Source organism: Ictidomys tridecemlineatus, chromosome 10 (assembly GCF_052094955.1).
Source record: "Ictidomys tridecemlineatus isolate mIctTri1 chromosome 10, mIctTri1.hap1, whole genome shotgun sequence".
NCBI classification, from domain to species: domain Eukaryota; kingdom Metazoa; phylum Chordata; class Mammalia; order Rodentia; family Sciuridae; genus Ictidomys; species Ictidomys tridecemlineatus.
In genome coordinates, this window is record NC_135486.1 from 66750657 (window position 1) to 66769061 (window position 18405).

Sequence of the window (18405 nt, forward strand, 5' to 3'; positions counted from 1 at the left end):
CCTCTGTCAGAAGATAAGATTTTCTTTCATTCTGTAAAATGTAGGTTCTCTTTTCACATTCTTGTTCCCTCTGCTGTGTAGAAGAAGGTTTTTAGTTTTTAAAATTTGATCCTATCTTACTTATTAAACTCTTGTCATTATTTCCTAAGCTTTAGGGGCACTCTTGAGGTAGTTAGTTGTTGCCTGTGCCTATATGCTGGAATGTTGGCCCTCCATCATATTACTGTGTGTGTGTGTGTGTGTGTGTGTGTGTGTGTGTGTGTGTGTGTGTCCACACGCACGCACGCGTGCGCATGTGTTTCTTCCTTGTCAGAATAGAAGTTCTGTGAGGGCAAGGACTTTGTCAGTCTTGTTTATTCCAACGTTCTTACCACCTAGCATGAATGTAGTCTTACATAGGATAGATGGCATTTGTCCCCTTCTCTGCCATGTAAACAGTGCCCGGTCTGTTTGTAAGCACCTGATGAATATTTGCTGAACGAATAAGCATTTTCTTCAAGCTTAGACTGACTGTTTTATCTCTAGCATTTGACAAATTCTTCACTGATCCTATTGGAAAATAAAGTGAATTCCCATATTAGTGTACAGTAGAATTCTATAATTTTTTTAGAATTATAAGCTTGTATTAACTCCTCAGAATTGAAATGCATTTTTGATGTTAGTGATGTTTAATAGTATTTGTTTAGTTTTGTATTACATTTCTACTAATAAGTGGCAAAAAGTTAAAATGTAAAGAATCATTTTATTTGTCATTTTCTTGGTCAGTAGAAATGGATTGTATTTCATTTGATGTCATAGTGGTCAGTAGTGTTTTTTTTTAATATTTGGCTTTCAGTTTCAGCCAATCATAAAATTGATAAAATATTCATTGAGCACTAATTATGAATTAGATTCTATGTTTGTATTGGTCATAATAAGACCTAGGATAGATAAGACCAATCTGATTGTGTAACTGTGACAGAAAAAAAAAACTCAAGATTCCTAAGAAATCTTTCTTTTGTGATTTTTACCTTTAGCAACAAATATCTGGAGAAGACGAAATAGAGTGCTCTGATAAAGATGAGCCTGATATTGATGGAGACGTGTCTAGTGACTGCCCTACTATTCGGGTTCCGCTGACATCTCTTAAAAGCCACCAGGGAGTGGTCATAGCTGCTGACTGGCTAGTTGGAGGGAAGCAGGCAGTGACAGCCTCGTGGGACAGAACAGCAAACCTGTACGATGTTGAGACGTCTGAACTTGTTCATTCTCTGACAGGTACCTTAATAGAACATGTTAACTTGCTAGTTGGTTCTTTCAGTTTGTGTTTGCATATTTATGTTTGTTGTACAAATGACTTTTTGGCCAGAATTGTTTTTAGTCTTCTTGGCTCTTCCATTATAAATTTTGGAGATCATTTCTAATTAAATTTATTGATAGCTAAATTTATTTTATCTTTAGGATATGAATTGTAGCATAGAGTATCTCAGTATTTGAAGTATAGTTGTATTGGTTTTCTATTTCTCTGTGATAATTTCTATTTCTATAGACATAGTGACTTAAAACAACAGGAATCCACTCTCATGGCTTCCTGGTCTGTGTTTCTGGGTGGATCGTTTCTGCTCCTCTGCTCAGGGACTTGCAGACCAAAGTGAGGGTGTTGTGGGGGCAGGACCTCACTGGGACATGTGATCCTCTTCTGAGTCCCCCATTATTTTGCTGTCAGCTGGAGACTGCTTTGAGCAGCTGGAGGCTGCTCTGGGTCCCTCTTAAGGCCTTGCCTCACGTTGCAGTTTGCTTTCTTCCAGGCCACTAGGAACGCTGAATTCTCCCACCTCTGAGAGGGCCTGGTTAGATGAAGCCACCTAGGACAAGCTTTCTTTTGATTAACTCAAAGTCAACCCTTTTAGGGACCTTAATTACATCAGGAAGTTTTGTTTGACTATAATGTATCTTAATTACCAGGAGATACTTCATTTAAAGATTTTGCCCAAATGCAAGGTAAGGGCATTGTTATAGTACATGTCTTTTACTGAGGGACAGAATATTAGGCCAGTAGAAATTATTCTAGAAGTGAAGGATTAAGATTTAAGCTTTTGTACTCAGCCCAGTAGTGATTTCTCTGACATCTTGTTAGGATCAGAAAAATGAGTTGTATGTACATCTATGTATGCTCCTTTAAAGTGGCTGCCTGAAGTGAACCCAGCTTCTTTGAGAAAGCTGGTCCCACCCTGACTGCACACGTTACTAAGTGATTTCTTTAGGTTTTTTTTTCCATTGGCTGTTAGCAGTGGTGTTTATAAAGACGTATTTTTAAGTTTTTGTATTTTCAAAAAGTTTCACTCTAATTGCGAATCTGCAGGTGGATGATCTCGCACTTTTGTCATCTTTGATTGTAGGGCATGACCAGGAGTTAACTCACTGTTGTACACACCCCACTCAGCGGCTAGTGGTGACCTCCTCCCGTGACACGACCTTCCGTCTCTGGGATTTCAGGGACCCTTCCATTCACTCTGTGAATGTTTTCCAAGGACACACGGAGTGAGTTCAGAGATCTTAACTGTTTATAAAAAAAGATTTATGAGTTACCATTAAAACTTAATTCTAATGAAATTTTTCAGTAATTGCACCTCTACTCTTTTTCAAATGTCTATGCTTTTCCTAAATATTTAGCTGCATTTTCAAGGAATTTTTAGGGGATTAAGAAAGACTTTAATATTCTGTCAAGAAATAGGATGGGAATGGAATGAGGTGGTGAGGAGACAGAGGGAGAAGGAAGAACCAGGAAGCACTCTAGGCTTTGTTCATGGGTAATGGGAAGGACAGTCTCATCCTCCATTGAGAGGGTCTGACTGCAGCTCCTGCTGGACCCTCCCAGGTTGTCTTAGTGCAGCTTTCCTTAGTCTAGTCTGGTTCTGTTATTACTTGTGTTTTTCAGGTATGTTCTGGTAAAAGACATATTCTGTCTCATACACACACACACACACACACACACACACACACACACACACAGAGAGACTAGCATGTATCTCTCTCTACTTGGATTTCTCTCAGACATCTTGAGTATGAGGATGTCTTAACTCTTTCTTTCCACAAACCCATTCTTCCAGTTTGATCCTTCTCAGTAAGCAAGGAGACCATCTGTCCAGTTCCTTGTGACATAAACCGTGAAATATTTCTTGATGATTCTCTTTTAAAAAATCTCTCTTTCGCCATTCTTCCATGTTACCCCTCTCCTGGTCCATTAGTAAGAACCCTATCCATTGAGAAAGGGGAAGAAATGTGGAATGAATGTAACAAAATCATGCTACGTGCATGTATAAATATACCATAGTGAATTTTGTGTGTGTGTGTGTGTGTGTGTGTGTGTGTAGAAAGCTCCAGTCAATAAATGAGTGAAAGGAAGGTCAGTAGAGTAGAGGGGAGGAGAAGTGGGGAATGAAATCAAATTCCATGCTTATATGATTTTGTGAAAATGAACCTATTTACATATAACTAAACTGCTCTGATTAAAAAAAATGAGTCCTGTCCAGGCACACTTCCCCAGTATTCTTCTCCACTGCTCCCCCTTGTACTACTGCCCCCCTTTACAATGTCACTGTCTCCAACATGGATGACCGTGCTTGTTCTGTTTGATACTCTGCCATTTTTTAAATGAATGAATACTTGTTCATTTGGCTACTAAAAAATATGAAAAGTCTGTTTTATATATTTAGTGTTAAATATTAAGTTGTAGTTTCTTGTTTAAAATGATAATAAAATATTTGAAAGGAAAATAGGACAAAGCTTTTAAAGAAGCTTGAGATAGAAAACAAGGATGTGTAGGAATTGTTTATAATTGTGGATTGTATTGTAAAAGTGTATTGAGGTCTTTTCATATGACTTGGTCTGTTCTAGGAGCTGCTTTTGTTTTGAATTATTTAATCCTAATGTGAGATGGGTTTTTATTCTAGTACCTCAGGTAACGGTAGCCAATAGAAATTATCTTCCTGTTCTCAGTGACTGACACAACATAGTGTTGTCACTTTATCACACTGCAGAGTAAACCTAGCCCAGCCTGACCCCCCCGAGAGCTCCAATGTGGGACTCCATCTCATGTGGACCTCAGTCCTATCTGCCATACTCAGGGTTGGGGATGAGGCCACAGCAACTGCTTCCGAACCAAATGAGCCTGGATTTGATGTGCAGTACCTGCAGAGGGGATCCACGTACAAAGGTTGCACCTGGCAGTCCTGCACACTGGTGTGGGGGTAGGAGTGGGGGCCCTTCCTGCTGTAGTGCTGTTCTTCCCTGGAGCATACAGTGAAGGCAAACCAAGGTTCAGAGGACAGGAGTGAGAATTCCTACCAGTCTTAACTCGCAAGCCTGCAGATTCTTTCTAACCTTTTTATTTTTAAAAGTTTTAAGCCTACACTAAAGTTGAAAGAATAAGAAGTAAATGCCCATTAACCCTTCCCCTGAATTCACCTAGTCACCTATTGTTTGTGTGTGTGCGTGTGTGTGTGTATGTGTATATATTTATATATATATATATTTTTTTTGGACTGGGGATTGAACCTGGGGCACTTAACCACTTAGCCATCCCCACCCCTTTTTTCTATTTTAGTTAGAGACAGGGTCTCACTGAGTTGCTCATGGCTTCGGTTAGTTGCTGAGTCTGGCCTTGAACTTGCAATCCACCTGTGTTAGCCTCCTGAGCCATTGGGCTCACAGGCATTCGCCACTGTACCCAGCCATCTATTGTTTTTATTCCATATTTTTTTCCTTTCTATCTTGTGCACACATGCACAAACTATATATTTATAAAATGCACACTTATTTTCTTTGGCTGAGCCCTCCAAGCATGTATCTTTTGAAGAATTAAGATGTTGTCCTATGCAGAATATTATCAATTTAAGAAAATTAACTGAAATTCTCTGATACCATCTAATGTCTGGATTATTTTCATATTGATCCAGCTTTCCCTTAAATGTCTTTGATACTTTATTTAAGATGTAGGATTTAATAAGGATTCACTCACTGCAGTTAGATATAATGTTCTTTGGCCACTTATTCTATGGCAATTGTCCACACAAATTTTTTGTTATATTTATGACTTTTTAATTATTTTTGTGAAGAATACAAGGCAACCATCTCTCCTCAACTTTCCCTGCCTTTTGGTATGAGGGATTGAATCCAAGGGCACTTAACCACTTAGTTACATCCTCATCCCTTTTTATTTTTTATTTTGAGACAGGGTCTTGTACAAATTGTATGCATTCTGGTCACTTCTGGCCAATGGTCACTCTGCTACCTTGTCGAGGGCGATGGTGGTGGTGGTGGTTGTGGTGTAGAGACACAGTATCAAATCAACACATGGATACCTGGAGCTTAGTGAGAAAGCTGGCTGATGAGAAACTGCAGTTCACTTTCAGCAAGCTCGTTTTTTTTTTTTTTTTTTTTTTTTAATGCATACAGCTGTTACAGGGTTCAGGTAGGGCATGCCTGCCAATCACACATAAACATCTTAATATCTATAAGCCAATCATCTTATGCCTAATGTAACCGCACTATGAGGAAGCACTAAATGTTGCTGTTGTGGTGGAAGGCAGTCTGGAAGGGTCTTTGTCCCTAAGAGAGGGGCTTATGAGTTGGGGATTTCATGCCCTGAAGCACCTGACTCTCAGACTCTTGACCTGGTAGTCTGGTAGCTTGGCAACACTAACCACAAGTACTGAGGATGTGGTTTCACAGATGGCTCGCTAGAGCAGAGCATTCCACCCTGCAGGTGTTCCTGTCAGGCCTGTACAAGCGTAGGTTTTCCTAGCACTCTGAGCTGCTCGTAGCTACTAGCTGTGAACCAAAAGTTATTCCAACAGGGTCTTGCTAAATTGCTGAGGCTAACCTTGAACTTGTGATTCTCCTGCCTCAGCCTCCCAGATTGCTGGGGTTATAGGCGTATGCCACTGGGCCCATTGCAATCAACACTCTTGTACAATGCCCCTCGTTCTGCATTTTTCTCTTGATTTCCTTTTTTCCTCATAGTGCCTCTCAGCCCTAGTCATGTGCTTTTTGTGTCCCATCAGAACAGATGTCCTGCTCTTGGGTGCTGAGTTGGATCCCTTGTTTAAGATGGTGTCTGCCACAGTTCTCCATTGGAAGGCATGTTTTCCTGTTTAAAGTTAGTGAAGTGACACTTTGAGATAGGAGAATATCTTATTTCCAGCAGCCTTCTTTCCTGCTGGGTCTAAAACCCGTGATGATCTTTGCCTCTTGGTACAGGGAGTATTGCAAAAAGGTTATGTTTCTAATTCTGCCCCTCTTCATGCACTCATTAGTTCGCACTTTATTTTTTGAGTGTTAACTTAGATTGTGGTCTTTCCCCCCCTCCCCATTTCTATAGCCATAATGCTTTATTGTCATTTTACTATTGGCTCTTAGTGTACTCGTTTATGGGTGTCGATTTTTCATGTGACTGTCTGGTCTCTGAAGATTGTTGTCTTAGTACATTGAGATGCCCTGACTAAAAAGTGCCAACAGTTGTTCTCTGAATTGATTCTGCTAACCTGTACTCTAGACCAAGCAGAATTCTTCAGTGTTTTGAGAGTTGAGGGACAAAGAGAGTTTTATGTGTAAAGAACAAGGTAATTGTACTCTCCTGTGATGGAACAGATGTGAGCATAGGGGGACCAGCCATTGTGCCTCTACTGTGCTTGCTACCTGCAAAAACGGGACTCAAAGAAGACTGGAGCAATGTGACCAGAGAGAGGTGCAGAAAGGCCAGGGTTTGGTAAGTCCTTGTTATACCTGGCCAAGTGAGTTGAAAACATCTCACAGATTGGATTTGGTGACCCTCCAAGGCCTGGCTAGCATCGTCCTTGCTCTAGAGAGAGAAACTGAGGCATAAGGCAGTCAGGTGATCTGCTGAGGACTGCTAGAGTCTTCAGTGGAGTTTGACTCTAGGGGAGTGATTCTGAAATACAATCACTTTACATCCTTTACATTTCCTCAAGATATTATTTAAAGGCCTGTTTCACTACATTCTGTGTTCAGTACTTTATTTGATTGAAAATTTTACTTTTGTGCAAAAAGAGATGAGAATATATTTGTATTACTGGGAATTGATGGAAGTGCATGTTTTAGCTTTAATGGGTATTTAACAATAGGTTGTTTCTCATTTGTGTCCTGATTCTGAAGAATAGGGAATATATCTGTGATATTTAAATATTAATTGTGCTATATTTTTACAGTTGATTGATAAATAATGCATTTTTCTTTAGAGAGATATGTGTAATGTAACTGAAGGAGTTATAAATACGATATCTAGGGTTTTTTTTTTCTTTTAATGTAATCAGTAGGCTTAGAGTTAACATGGAATGTAATTCATGTGAACCCTTTCTCCTACCCACCCCTTCTAAGATGTAAGTTAATGGTTAGATTCAGTTTAGCCCTGAGGATAAATGAAAGTTTTAATGAAAACAGAATATAGATATAAGTGTCACTCTATATTTTATAGATTATTTGCATTTTTTTCTTATTTAAACATGAACTAGCATGTCTTATTTATGTATAGATCCAAAAACACGTTTCAGAAAGGTTTTTCTTTGGTACTAATTTCCCTTCTGTGTCAGAATAAGGGAAGTTTTAACTTTTTAGGGCTTTCTGAATTGGCAGTATGTGAGAGGAGTTAGGAGGCTCAGTTTTCTCTTCTGTCTCCAGGGCCTGAGTGTACTTGGTCTGATGTGCCTTCTAGCCTTCCTCATGCAGGCTTAGGACTTGGTCAGCAGATGGAGCTATAGACATCTTTGAATACAATATGTCGGCAGCAAGCCTCTAGAAATACCTCAAATTTAGAAAGACAGAAAATGATGCCTTTTACAAGGTTTTATCTTAGGAATCTTAATAGAAACTTTTGATTTTGTCTCTGTTATGAATTCTATAGGTTTAAGCCTGTAGGACAAAGCCTATAGAATACATTATCTAAGAATGTTTACAGATGTGTATCCATGCCAGGGCATGCTTTTATTAAACACAAACATGAGGATTCAATTCCTCGTTAAAAGTGGAATAGTCAATAATGTCTGCAGTGTGTCTTCTGTTTTATGGCTTACCTGTGAAGTTCTAATTGTGACTTAAGAAAACAAGTCCTGGATCTCCTGCCTCTTCCCAGCATCCTAAATATTCTGACAGGTCCTCTGCAGTGGTCCACAGCATCCTCATTGAGAGCCATGAGTCCCCATTGTGTTCCTGTTTTATCACACCCCCCCCCCCCCCCCGCACGGCCTAAGGGGAGTAGATCTTCTGCCTGCATGTCTAGCATCTAGCATAGTGTCTGTCTCCTTAATGAGTAAGTGGAAATTTTTTCCTAGAAGTTCATTATTAGACCTAAAGCATTGCCTTCTGGTCTATGTAACTCTTTGGCTTTCTGGGTGATTTTCTTGAGTCCTTTAACTTAGTTCTTGTCCTGAATAACTTAAAACTCAGACCTACAGTAAGAAGTGTGCTGTCCTTGTTGGTATAGCCCTGAAGCGGGTATTTAAAGTGTATTTTAGTGAATCATTGCCTAAAAAGAGGTAGTATTTCTTAAATATAAGTGGCTACAAAAGCCTTTTTTATTTAATTCACATTAACATGACGTGGAGCTCTCATTTGAAAATTTTATCTTAGGGGAACTCAGTATAAATTCTCTAGCAAAATATATTGGAATCTAATATCTTTTATTATGTGAATAATTGACTTGACTTAATTTGAATTTCTGTACATTGGATTTTCTTAAGACGTAACTGAATAGGCTTCAGGATGATTAGCTCAGTTTTGTAATCTAATTTCTTTAGAAACTATGAGAGAGATTTTTTCCTTTTTCATTTTCTCTGTTATCCCTATACTTTTACGTGGCTTCTCTGCCTTTTTGAAAAAAATAGAGCTTGAGATGCAGTATTTCAGTGTAAGATAAAAAACTATAGCCAAATGGGTCCCCTTGAAATTTGTACTATCATTATCTTTGCTGGATAGTGATAGGGCTCCTTGATGTACGCTCTGCTTAAAGCTTTTATCATAAATTTTTAGAAAGGACTAAAGCTTTTTTCTTTTTTGATGTATTTCATTTATTTTCACTCTGTTCGTGACATCTCTTCATTTAATAGGAATTCTGCCATAATAGTGTTTACTTGGTCTGGCTACTTGTGTAGCTGTTATTATTTGACTAGGTGTTATTAGCCCATTATGTACCAATTTATATAACATTGTCTTATAGCAGAAATGCAAAATTGTAGTTTGTATTATTCTTGCAAATAATAGAAATATTTCAGAATTTTAGAATATCTCAGGAATTTCACCTATTGACAGTTTATCTCTCATATATTTCTATCTTAATCATCAAGAGCTCAAACTTACAATTCAGTGCTTTTACCTGAATTGAGCTAGGTCCTTATATGTTGATGTGTTTTCTCACTGACCGTGTAATTCAGTAAGCTCAGCCGCTGCTCCACATGCTAGCTCTTTCTCCTCTCCTGTGTCTTGCACACTTGGACTAATTTGGACTCCACACACAGATCCTGCAGTGTGGCTCTCACTGTGTGGATTATGGATAGTACACATGTTTTCAAGAGTCTCTTAGCATTAAAAAAAAATTATTTTTAGGTTAAATTCCCTAGCTGTCCTTTGAAAGGAATATGAGAGATGCCCATCTGGATTGTTCTTAACAGAAGGATCCTACCTTCATATCTCTCTGATCCAACTTGGCATTGTTGCCTTCAGTAGGAAATTGGTAGGTTTTTACCCCCTCCTCTCCCTATACCTTAACCCTGCTCCCCATTTTACTTTGTTTTGTTTTGTTTCAGTTACTATAAAAAGGAAATGACAGTTGATGTAGTCACTGGTCATTAAGCTTCCTCCATGGGTGGCAGATGACTCCGGTTTATACCCGGCTGACAATATTTATTTACAAATATGAATAAACTTTGGCATTGAAAAAATCTGAAATTAGCTCAACATGGATAAAATATTAGAGAATGCAAAGGTTTTTGTTTCCTTCTTTTTTGTTTTCTTTCCACGATTATGACTTTGTCCTCAGAATGTGAACTTTGATGCTTTCTTCTAAAGAAAACAAAACACACATTCAATAGAATAAAACAAAAAAAAAAATCAGCTCGAAAATGATAATGATTGTTTTGAACATATAACGTTTTTATATGCTTTTATTGCCAGATACCTAGGGGAGATATTTGGTTCTAAATACTAAATTCTAGGTTATATGCTCACCAATGTAAAAAATACATTAAATTTTATGTCATAATATTAACAATTTTCTTTATGCTTTAAAAGAGAAAAAACTTGGAAAATGACATTTTTTTTTTTTTTTTTTTTACTTAGATGCTATAACCAAATTTTGTGCTTTGTCAGTCAGGATACAGGAATTCCTTGTGTATAGGCTATATGGAGGTGGGCAACTTTTCCTTGGATGGTGCTGGGGTAGAGATTTTGGAAGACTGCATTAGATTTATAATTCTGTTTTAGTTTTTGTGATGTGTTTTAAGCCCCTCCTTTGTGAGGAGGGGAGAGGAGGAAAAACAGGTATTTCCTGAGCTTTGCCTTCTGGAGACAGAAGGGTAACTCCAGAAGTGCCTCCCAGGATGGAAATGGTTATTTGAGAAATAAAATAATGGCCTGAAAACCACATCTTCTGCCCTTGAATTAAAACGTCATCCCAGTTTCACATTCCTTTACCTGAAGCATGGTGGTTTATCTTCTTTTTAATTTAGGTGGGCAAAAGTAATTTTTTTTTTTTTACTGGGGTGTGAACCTGGGGTACATACCCTCAGGTGAATCTGAGCTACCCAGCCCCCACCCTTTGTTTTAAATTTTGAGACAAGGTCTCTCTAAGTTGCTGAAGCTGGTTTTGGACTTGTGATCCTCCTCTCAGCCTCCTGAGTTGCTGGGATTATGGGTGTGTGCCACTGTGTCCAGCAAAAGTAATTTTCTTTTGAGGAAGTTTATAGACATATATATATTCCTAGCCATAGCTGGTCAATATCTAAGGGTATCATAAAATCAAGGCTGAGGATAACTAAGGATTAATAGACTAATGACATAAACTCCTAATGTGCTGCCCTATTTCTTTTGTTTTTCTTTTCAGCTTAACTATTAGCCCAGATAAGTTGCATAGATTCATAGAGCATATAAGGGCAGTAGCTGGCAGAAACGGAATGTTTCAGTGTTGCGTTCAAGTGTGTTTAGGGTGTTTCTTTTGTATCAATTAGTGAATAGTTTGTGACTACAGAAACAACTGAGGGGCTGTTAGAGTGTGCCATGGAAGCATGCAGTGCACAAGTCTTCGTGCACAGATGTTTCTTAGTGTGAAGGGACACTGTTCTGCAAGTATCATTGATTTCACTGACACCTCTTTTTGGTCAGCTTCTGCAGAGCTACCCACTTCTTGGTTTACTATTCTGTAGTTTGAATAGACAGTAATTTACGGAGTGTGTATGTGTGTGTGTGTGTGTGTGTGTGTGTGTGTGTGTGTGTATTTATTTATTTATTTATACACACACACACACACACACACACACACACACACACTTAGTTGTGGATGGACACAACACCTTTATTTTGTTTGTTTATTTTTTTTGTGGTGCCGAGGATCAAAGCTAGTGCCTCACATGTGCAAGGCAAGTGCTCTACCTCTGAGCCACAGCCATAGCCCTGCTAGATATATTTCAAAGTGCTTCCAATTTATAACATAGTTTTCAAAAGTAAAGAGATTTAATATTTACCTGTCCACTCCTGCTTTTAAAACTCCTTGTTAAAGAAGGACTGTTCAGGAACTAATAAAAACAAAGCCTTCAAGAAAATTTGTGCATTTAAATTATTCTCCCTGACAGCTTTGTTTGTTGCAGGCTATTCATCCCTTTCATTGAGATGACCTAAAAATCAGCAGCCATTTTATTGACACAGACTAGAAACTTTCTGAGATACAGAATGGATTCACTGAGACAGATGATAGATGTCTCTCCATCAGATTCCATGCGTAGGCAGAAATCCACTGTGTATTGTATAGAACCAGCAGAGTGGGAAAAAGCAACCTACTGGAGGGGTAGCTTATTTTTGAAAAACATGGTAATAATAGTGGTGTGTGTTTTAGTCTAGTATGGCCAATGCTGGATGGGCATTCCATGCTTAGCTGAGGTGAGGCTGTCACCTGGTCGCATCTGCAGCTGCTTTTACAACTTGTCACACTCAGCTGCTGCCTGAATTCTCTGCTTTGCATCTGAGCTGCAGGGTTCTGACACTCGTTAATAGAGTAACACTTCATTTAACTGCCATCTTCCGGGAGTGAGATGTTCCGCATAACTGAGTTCTCCAGTAATCCCCCAAGAACCAAAACTTAAAAAAAAAAAGACTTTAACTCTTCTAAGCTCTGTGTATGTTGGTGTGTGCAAAGAAAGGAGAATATGGATGCTTTCAGGAATCTTGTGTATGTTGTTATATTGTTTGCCAACACTAAATCTTCCCCAAAGACTGTACATTAAGTTTTGTGTTTGCTTTGTGTTTTGTTTTTGTTTTGGCTTCTCTAGAAGTCAGATGTTGAATTTAGACCCTAATTTCATGTTAGGGTCTAATGGTGTTTCTCTGTTGATCTTTAATTTTTCTAAGTAATTGCTCTTTGTATTTTTTATATTTATTTTTTTTAGTTTTAGGTGGACATAATATCTTTATTTTATTTTTATGTGGTTCTGAGGATCAAACCCAGTGCCTCATGCATGCTAGGCGAGCACTCTACCACTGAGCCACAACCCCAGCCTGCTTTTGGTATTTTTAAGGTGATATAAAAATAAAAGTTAACCCTGAATAAAAGCCTAAAGAACGTTCTTATAAAGAAAGAACATGAGTGTATGCAAATTAGGAATTTCCTTATATATTCTGCAAGGTCATATTGCAAGATAATCCAAGAGCATACGTTTGTAAACATCGGTGTATAAGCCCCTGCACATGCATGTAGTTGTAAAAAATGGTATGTGTCCTTAACTAGCCTTGACTTCTGGGAGGACAACACCAGCACATGAAACAGAGCAAATAAAGAAAATACAGAGTTCAGTGCTGTGTTTCTTAGTCCAGAGAACACAGAACTTAGTTGAGTGCTTTAGTTAGAGTGCATAGAGCTGGTGCTGTGTGATTTAGTTCAGAGAACACAGAGCTTAGCTGATTGTGGTTACTTAGACTAGAGAACACAGAGCTGAGTCTTGTGTTACATAGTCCGGAAAACATGGAGCTTAGCTGAGTGCTGCCTTAGAGTAGAGAGCACAGAGTTGAGTGCTGTGTTACTTAGTACAGGCACCAGAGTTTGGCATTTCTTTGATGAGCACTTCCTTTCATATAATGGTCAAGAGGTTTTTATTGTGTCCACAGTTTCAGTGGACACAATCATACAACCTTGTTTTTAGGCATCCACAATAGCAAGTATAAACAATTTCATAAAGACAACTTAACTTGGTTAACAACAAAAAAGATTTTTTCAAAATGGTGTTTGTATGATTTGAAAAAGAAGGCATCATATGTTGTAGGGTGTTAATTAGAATTCTAGTTTTTCCAGTAACAATTGCTGAAGGAGACTTAAAAAATGAACCCGTTGAGTCCCAGGTTTTTAATTCTACATAGGATAATGAGTTAAGGTACTGTTTTTGCACCAATGCCTTTTATAATAAGTGAGTTGGTTTAATATATATCACATCTAGCTGGGCCCAATGGCGCATGCCTGTAATCCCAGCAGCTCAGGAGGCTGAGGCAGGAGGATTGCGAGGTCAAAGCCAGCCTCAGCAAAAGCAAGGCACTAAGCAACTCAGTGAGACCCTGTCTCTAAATAAAATACAAAATAGGACTGGGGATGTGGCTCAGTGGGATTTTCCCAAGCGACTCAAATGAAATGGAGCAGTAGTCCTGAGGACACTGACAAAATTTGCTGGGTGTGACTGTGGTGATTGTCTACAACTATTAAGTTGACCTTGGAATCTGATCTAAATATGAGCCTGGCTCAGAAACTTTTTGGTTAAGTGGTACCATGACTCCCTTTCCCTTCCTGTCTTTGCTGGTGGGCACCTGTCTAATGCAGAAGATGACAGAGAAGAAAGTTGGCAGAATTTAGAGGGTTGATTGACCTTGATGAATCATATGTTACAGTAGTTTAGAAAGGAGTATATTGGCCACCACTTGATGAACTTAAGCAGTAAAAACCATTTTCCCATCCAGTCAAACCCTCCCCCATTACTATAACAATCTGAAGCTGATGGTTTGTGAATGGAGGTGTATTTCTTTTTCCAGGTTGAGGGGTAGTTTTTCTGGTAGTTTTTGTTAGCGGTCTGATTTTCTGTGGGGTCTGAAGCACATTGGGGCCACTGACCTACCTGTGACCTCCCCAGAGTAGTAAAGTACAGAGGTCTTTTGATTGTTCTATATGACTGTACTCCTCAAATGTCTAGTCCCAGATGGCCAGACATATACAAAGCATGATTTCTATACATCCTAGGAGAAAAGCAGTAAGCTGTCCCTTGGGTGACTCTAAGAAAATGCCTTATGTTGGAAGACTGTGATAACAACTTATTCTGAACCTTTAGGTGACATTTAACTTTCACTGTGCCTGCTTCACCTAAATGTGGAAACTATGGGTGCCTTCTGGTGCCAATCTACTATTCCCTTCTTATCCTCCTTCAGTGAATAGCAGAATCAGGTGTATCCTGCTTTAATAAACAGTGTTCCTTAGCACAGTTTTCTCAGTAGCATCTGTTTCTCTGTCAGTGGAGGTTTAGTTACGGCTTATTTATCATGTTCACACAGAAGTATATATGTAACTGTACACAATACATATCATGACAGGCCTTCTCATGGTGGACAGAGTTTATTCCCTGCTTGGTTCTCAAGCTGTGAGGCCTCTTGGACACATGTTATCCAGTGTTGGACAAGTAGAGTTGCCCCATTTTCAAGTTTGAGAAACATTTCAGGTCAATGTCTTTATTTTGCCAATGAAGAAACCACCTTTCCCAGACCCTGGGACAAGTCACTGTCTAGAGACAAGGGCCCTAACCCTTACTCTCTGTTCTGTGTGATTTCACTTATTGGCTAGTTGATTAAAAACAGGATGAACATTGCTGTCTTCTTTGCTATAATAGAGGGCTCATTGGCAGCAATTTTACCATCTTCTCTGATGCATGTTTTCTAACAGAAGGGACCAGTCCCACAGTAGGTGCTTAGTAAATATTTGTTGAGCAAACAGTTCTGTAGGACATATTTATCATTGATTTAGATTAGGAATTTCTTATTTTTCCTGAGAAAGAAGAATTAGAGTGGTGTAACCAAATGAGGATATTGAGGTAGTGCCACACATTAGGTGAATTCATGATTTTTCCAGGGAACAGTTTAATTTTAAATTCATGTTTGACCTTTCCTTTGATTGTGGTTTTTTTTTTTCTCAGCATCTTTTTTTTTTTTTCCTCATTTCCCCTAAGAGGAGTTAACCACCAAGGAATATTCATAAAGGTATTTCATTTGGACATGACTTCAATAGTTAGGCATCTGGATTCTTATCATACAGGTGTTGTGTGGGTTCTTTCAACTCTGATAAGCACACGTGACAGAAAAGGAACCAAGATTTTAGGAATGTCTGCTTAGTGAGGCTGTCTGGCTACTTCAGGGTGAGGACTTGTTTTGTCTGTTGGATGTTTGGTTTTATATAAGTTTGGAAAAGGATAGTGAGGAAAGAATTTGGCAGTCTGAGTACTGTGAAATAAGGAATGCAGTTGTGCCTCGTTCTTCCTTGCATTGTGCAGTGCTCTGTGCAGGTGCTTTAGCTGGCTCTGGGTTGGCCCATCGGAGCATGCTTTGGTTTCCAGTTCCACACAGTGCTGTTTGAAGGTCAGCATCTACTGGAGGAGCTAGGTGTGGTACCTGCACTTGTATTTCAGTACTGGAATATATTTGTAACAGTTGACTGGCCAAAGTGATAATGTCCCAATGATATCTTCATAGGTAGTCTTTTTAAAGATGACGTCTGTGTACCTTGAACGACAGGTCTGTGCCTCAAGGAAAGGCTCATATGCTTGTTTCTAGTTAGGGAGTGCTTGCTCTCTATGAACACACTAGTCTGCTCTTTAGTTATCAAAAGATTATTTTGTAGGAATATACATCTAAAAAATAAGAAATGGAAATTCTATAGTCAATTTTTGACATGGTGCCAGAAAAACACTGCATTAGCATTTCATGGTCCAGCATTTTCCACATCATATATTTTTTTCGTAGCCGTGAAATTTCGGCAGATTGTTATGCAAAGCAGTTTTGTGTCTCTGTGTGACTAGGAAGACAGCTGTTAGTCCTAATGAGGAGTGCTAGCATTACAGTATTTCCATTGATTGAGACCCACGGAGGGAGCAGAATGTTCCAGATCGGGCAGTGGTGTGTGGTGAGAAGGTACCATACTGTCAGCTGGAAGTACATGCTCTGCTGCTTTCCACGACAAGATAAATGAGTTTTGCTGGAGTTTGGCAGAGTCTGAAGCTTTTCCAGTGAGCAGTTGTAGCTCACCAGCCTCCCTGTGGGACCCATGGTCTAAGGGTGCCTTTAAAACTACTGCCTCTGTGCCAATTTTTTTATTCTTTTGATGTCCCTACAATACCTGTCAAGATTGTGATTTATTTAAAACCTAATGTCTTTTAGCATTTCAGTAACATAAGGTTAGATGATCTTTTGTTGAGGCTTCCCCCCCATTGATTTAGTAGAGTGTTAGCTGAAATTTAACTTGGCCCGAACTTCCTGAAGACTGTAAGTCCAAAGAGAAGTCAGTGGGCATCTTTACCTTCCTCTTCTCAAACGTCTACTAGTAGTTGGAACTCTTGAAACCTTACTGTAACCTTTGCATTCAAGGAACAGTAAGACCTAATTTATAGTCATGTCCATACATTGTTGTTTTTTTAAATAAAGAATTCAGATGGGTTCATTTTTAAAGATTTACTGTCTCTGCCCACTTCTTCCTTTGTTGTTTATTGCTGTGTGCAGGATGGTATTTTCATTTATGTCCCTGTACATGTAGTACAGTGGGTTTGCTGGTTGTCACATGTGGGGAGGTGGTGCACGATGGTACTTGCTGAATGGAGGCAGGGAGGCTGCCAAGCCCTGCAGAGCACAGGAGGCCCCCCAGAGAAGGCTCCCACCCAGTGTCAGTTCCAAGATGGGGAATTAGCAAATTCAGGCTGTAGAATGTGTGCTGTGACAAAGACTGTCTGGAGAAGACAGATAGTTGGTGAAAATGTCATCACCATCATATTTTCTGATTGTGTTCATGGGGCTCAGCGTTATGTCGTAGTTTTTTTTCAGGCATTGCTGAGACTCCTGGATTCCTAGTAGCTACTTTGATGGATTTTTAAAAACCTTGTATTAATGCAGCAGAGCTTAATTAGAACTTCACTTATGTCCATAATCTTATGTCTGAAATTAAGAGGGTTTTCATGAATAGGGCATAGTGACTGGATAGTGCTCATATTATCAGGTGTCTGAATAGAACACACTATCACATCTCAACAGTAGAGCTTCAGTGACAGGAACAACTGGCATTTATATTGGACTTACTAAGTTCTAAGCAGTTGATAGATGTAAATTTGGGATGTAGAAATCAAGCTTTTACCCATGCAAATTAATGATTTGTGAAGATAAGAGGACATCTTGTTTCATGGATAGGTAGAAATTTATACACTTGTTCTAGATGCTTCAGTGAGTACTGAAATGTGTTTTAAGGCTTTGTGCAGAGTGAGTGACCCCAGTTAGTGGTAAAGCTAAGGCCTGTGTCTCTGTGAGACGCTCTTGCCCCCACATCTTTGTGTCTAGGGATTCTGGCCTGAAATTGGGCAGTATCTTCTGGGGTGGATGAGTCCTGGGGTGATTTATTATTAACATATTGAATAAAATGGACACCTGGCACTGCACTAGGCAAGAAGCAAGTCCTTTTGAGACCTGTTGAAGAGATGCATGGTAAAAATGGGAACTCATCTGCTTATAATGGAAATGATCCAGTTATGCCTTTTCAGTGTTCTTCCATTACAGTGGATCATGTTTTCACACATAAGCAAATTATCTTGGTCCAAAGTTGACTGGAAAAGTAAGATTTTTATCATATTTTCTTATTGATCTTTGCCAGTGAGCAGAGAGATGATTGAATTTTCAGCCTTTCTTCTTCAAATGTTATTATATTATTTTAGTCCTTAACTATTTTCTAACAGGTGAGGGTGACTTTCCTTTGAGAGGAAGGTTAACATTACTGGTTAGCATCACTGATTGAGACAGCCTCAGCCAGTAGAGAGAGAGAGTTTACTTTGAAGATTTTGATTGAGTTTCTTCAAAGATGCGATCAGATGATGACATTACCTCTTGTTCCTGTGTGTGTGTGTGTGTGTGTGTGTGTGTGTGTGTGTA

The 18405-nt window shown here is 39.0% G+C and overlaps 1 protein-coding gene across 4 annotated transcripts in view; it reads left to right on the top strand.

Annotated features, from left to right (window-relative positions):
• The window catches only part of Wdr37 (WD repeat domain 37), a 70075-nt gene that overhangs the window by 43370 nt on the left and 8300 nt on the right, over positions 1 to 18405 (top strand). For all 4 annotated transcript variants that reach the window (XM_021723064.3, XM_040276647.2, XM_005320334.4 and 1 more), the window contains 2 exons: positions 1017 to 1257; positions 2379 to 2520. In XM_021723064.3, coding sequence (XP_021578739.1) covers positions 1017 to 1257; positions 2379 to 2520 — 383 coding nt within the window. The remainder of the gene's footprint in view (positions 1 to 1016; positions 1258 to 2378; positions 2521 to 18405) is intronic.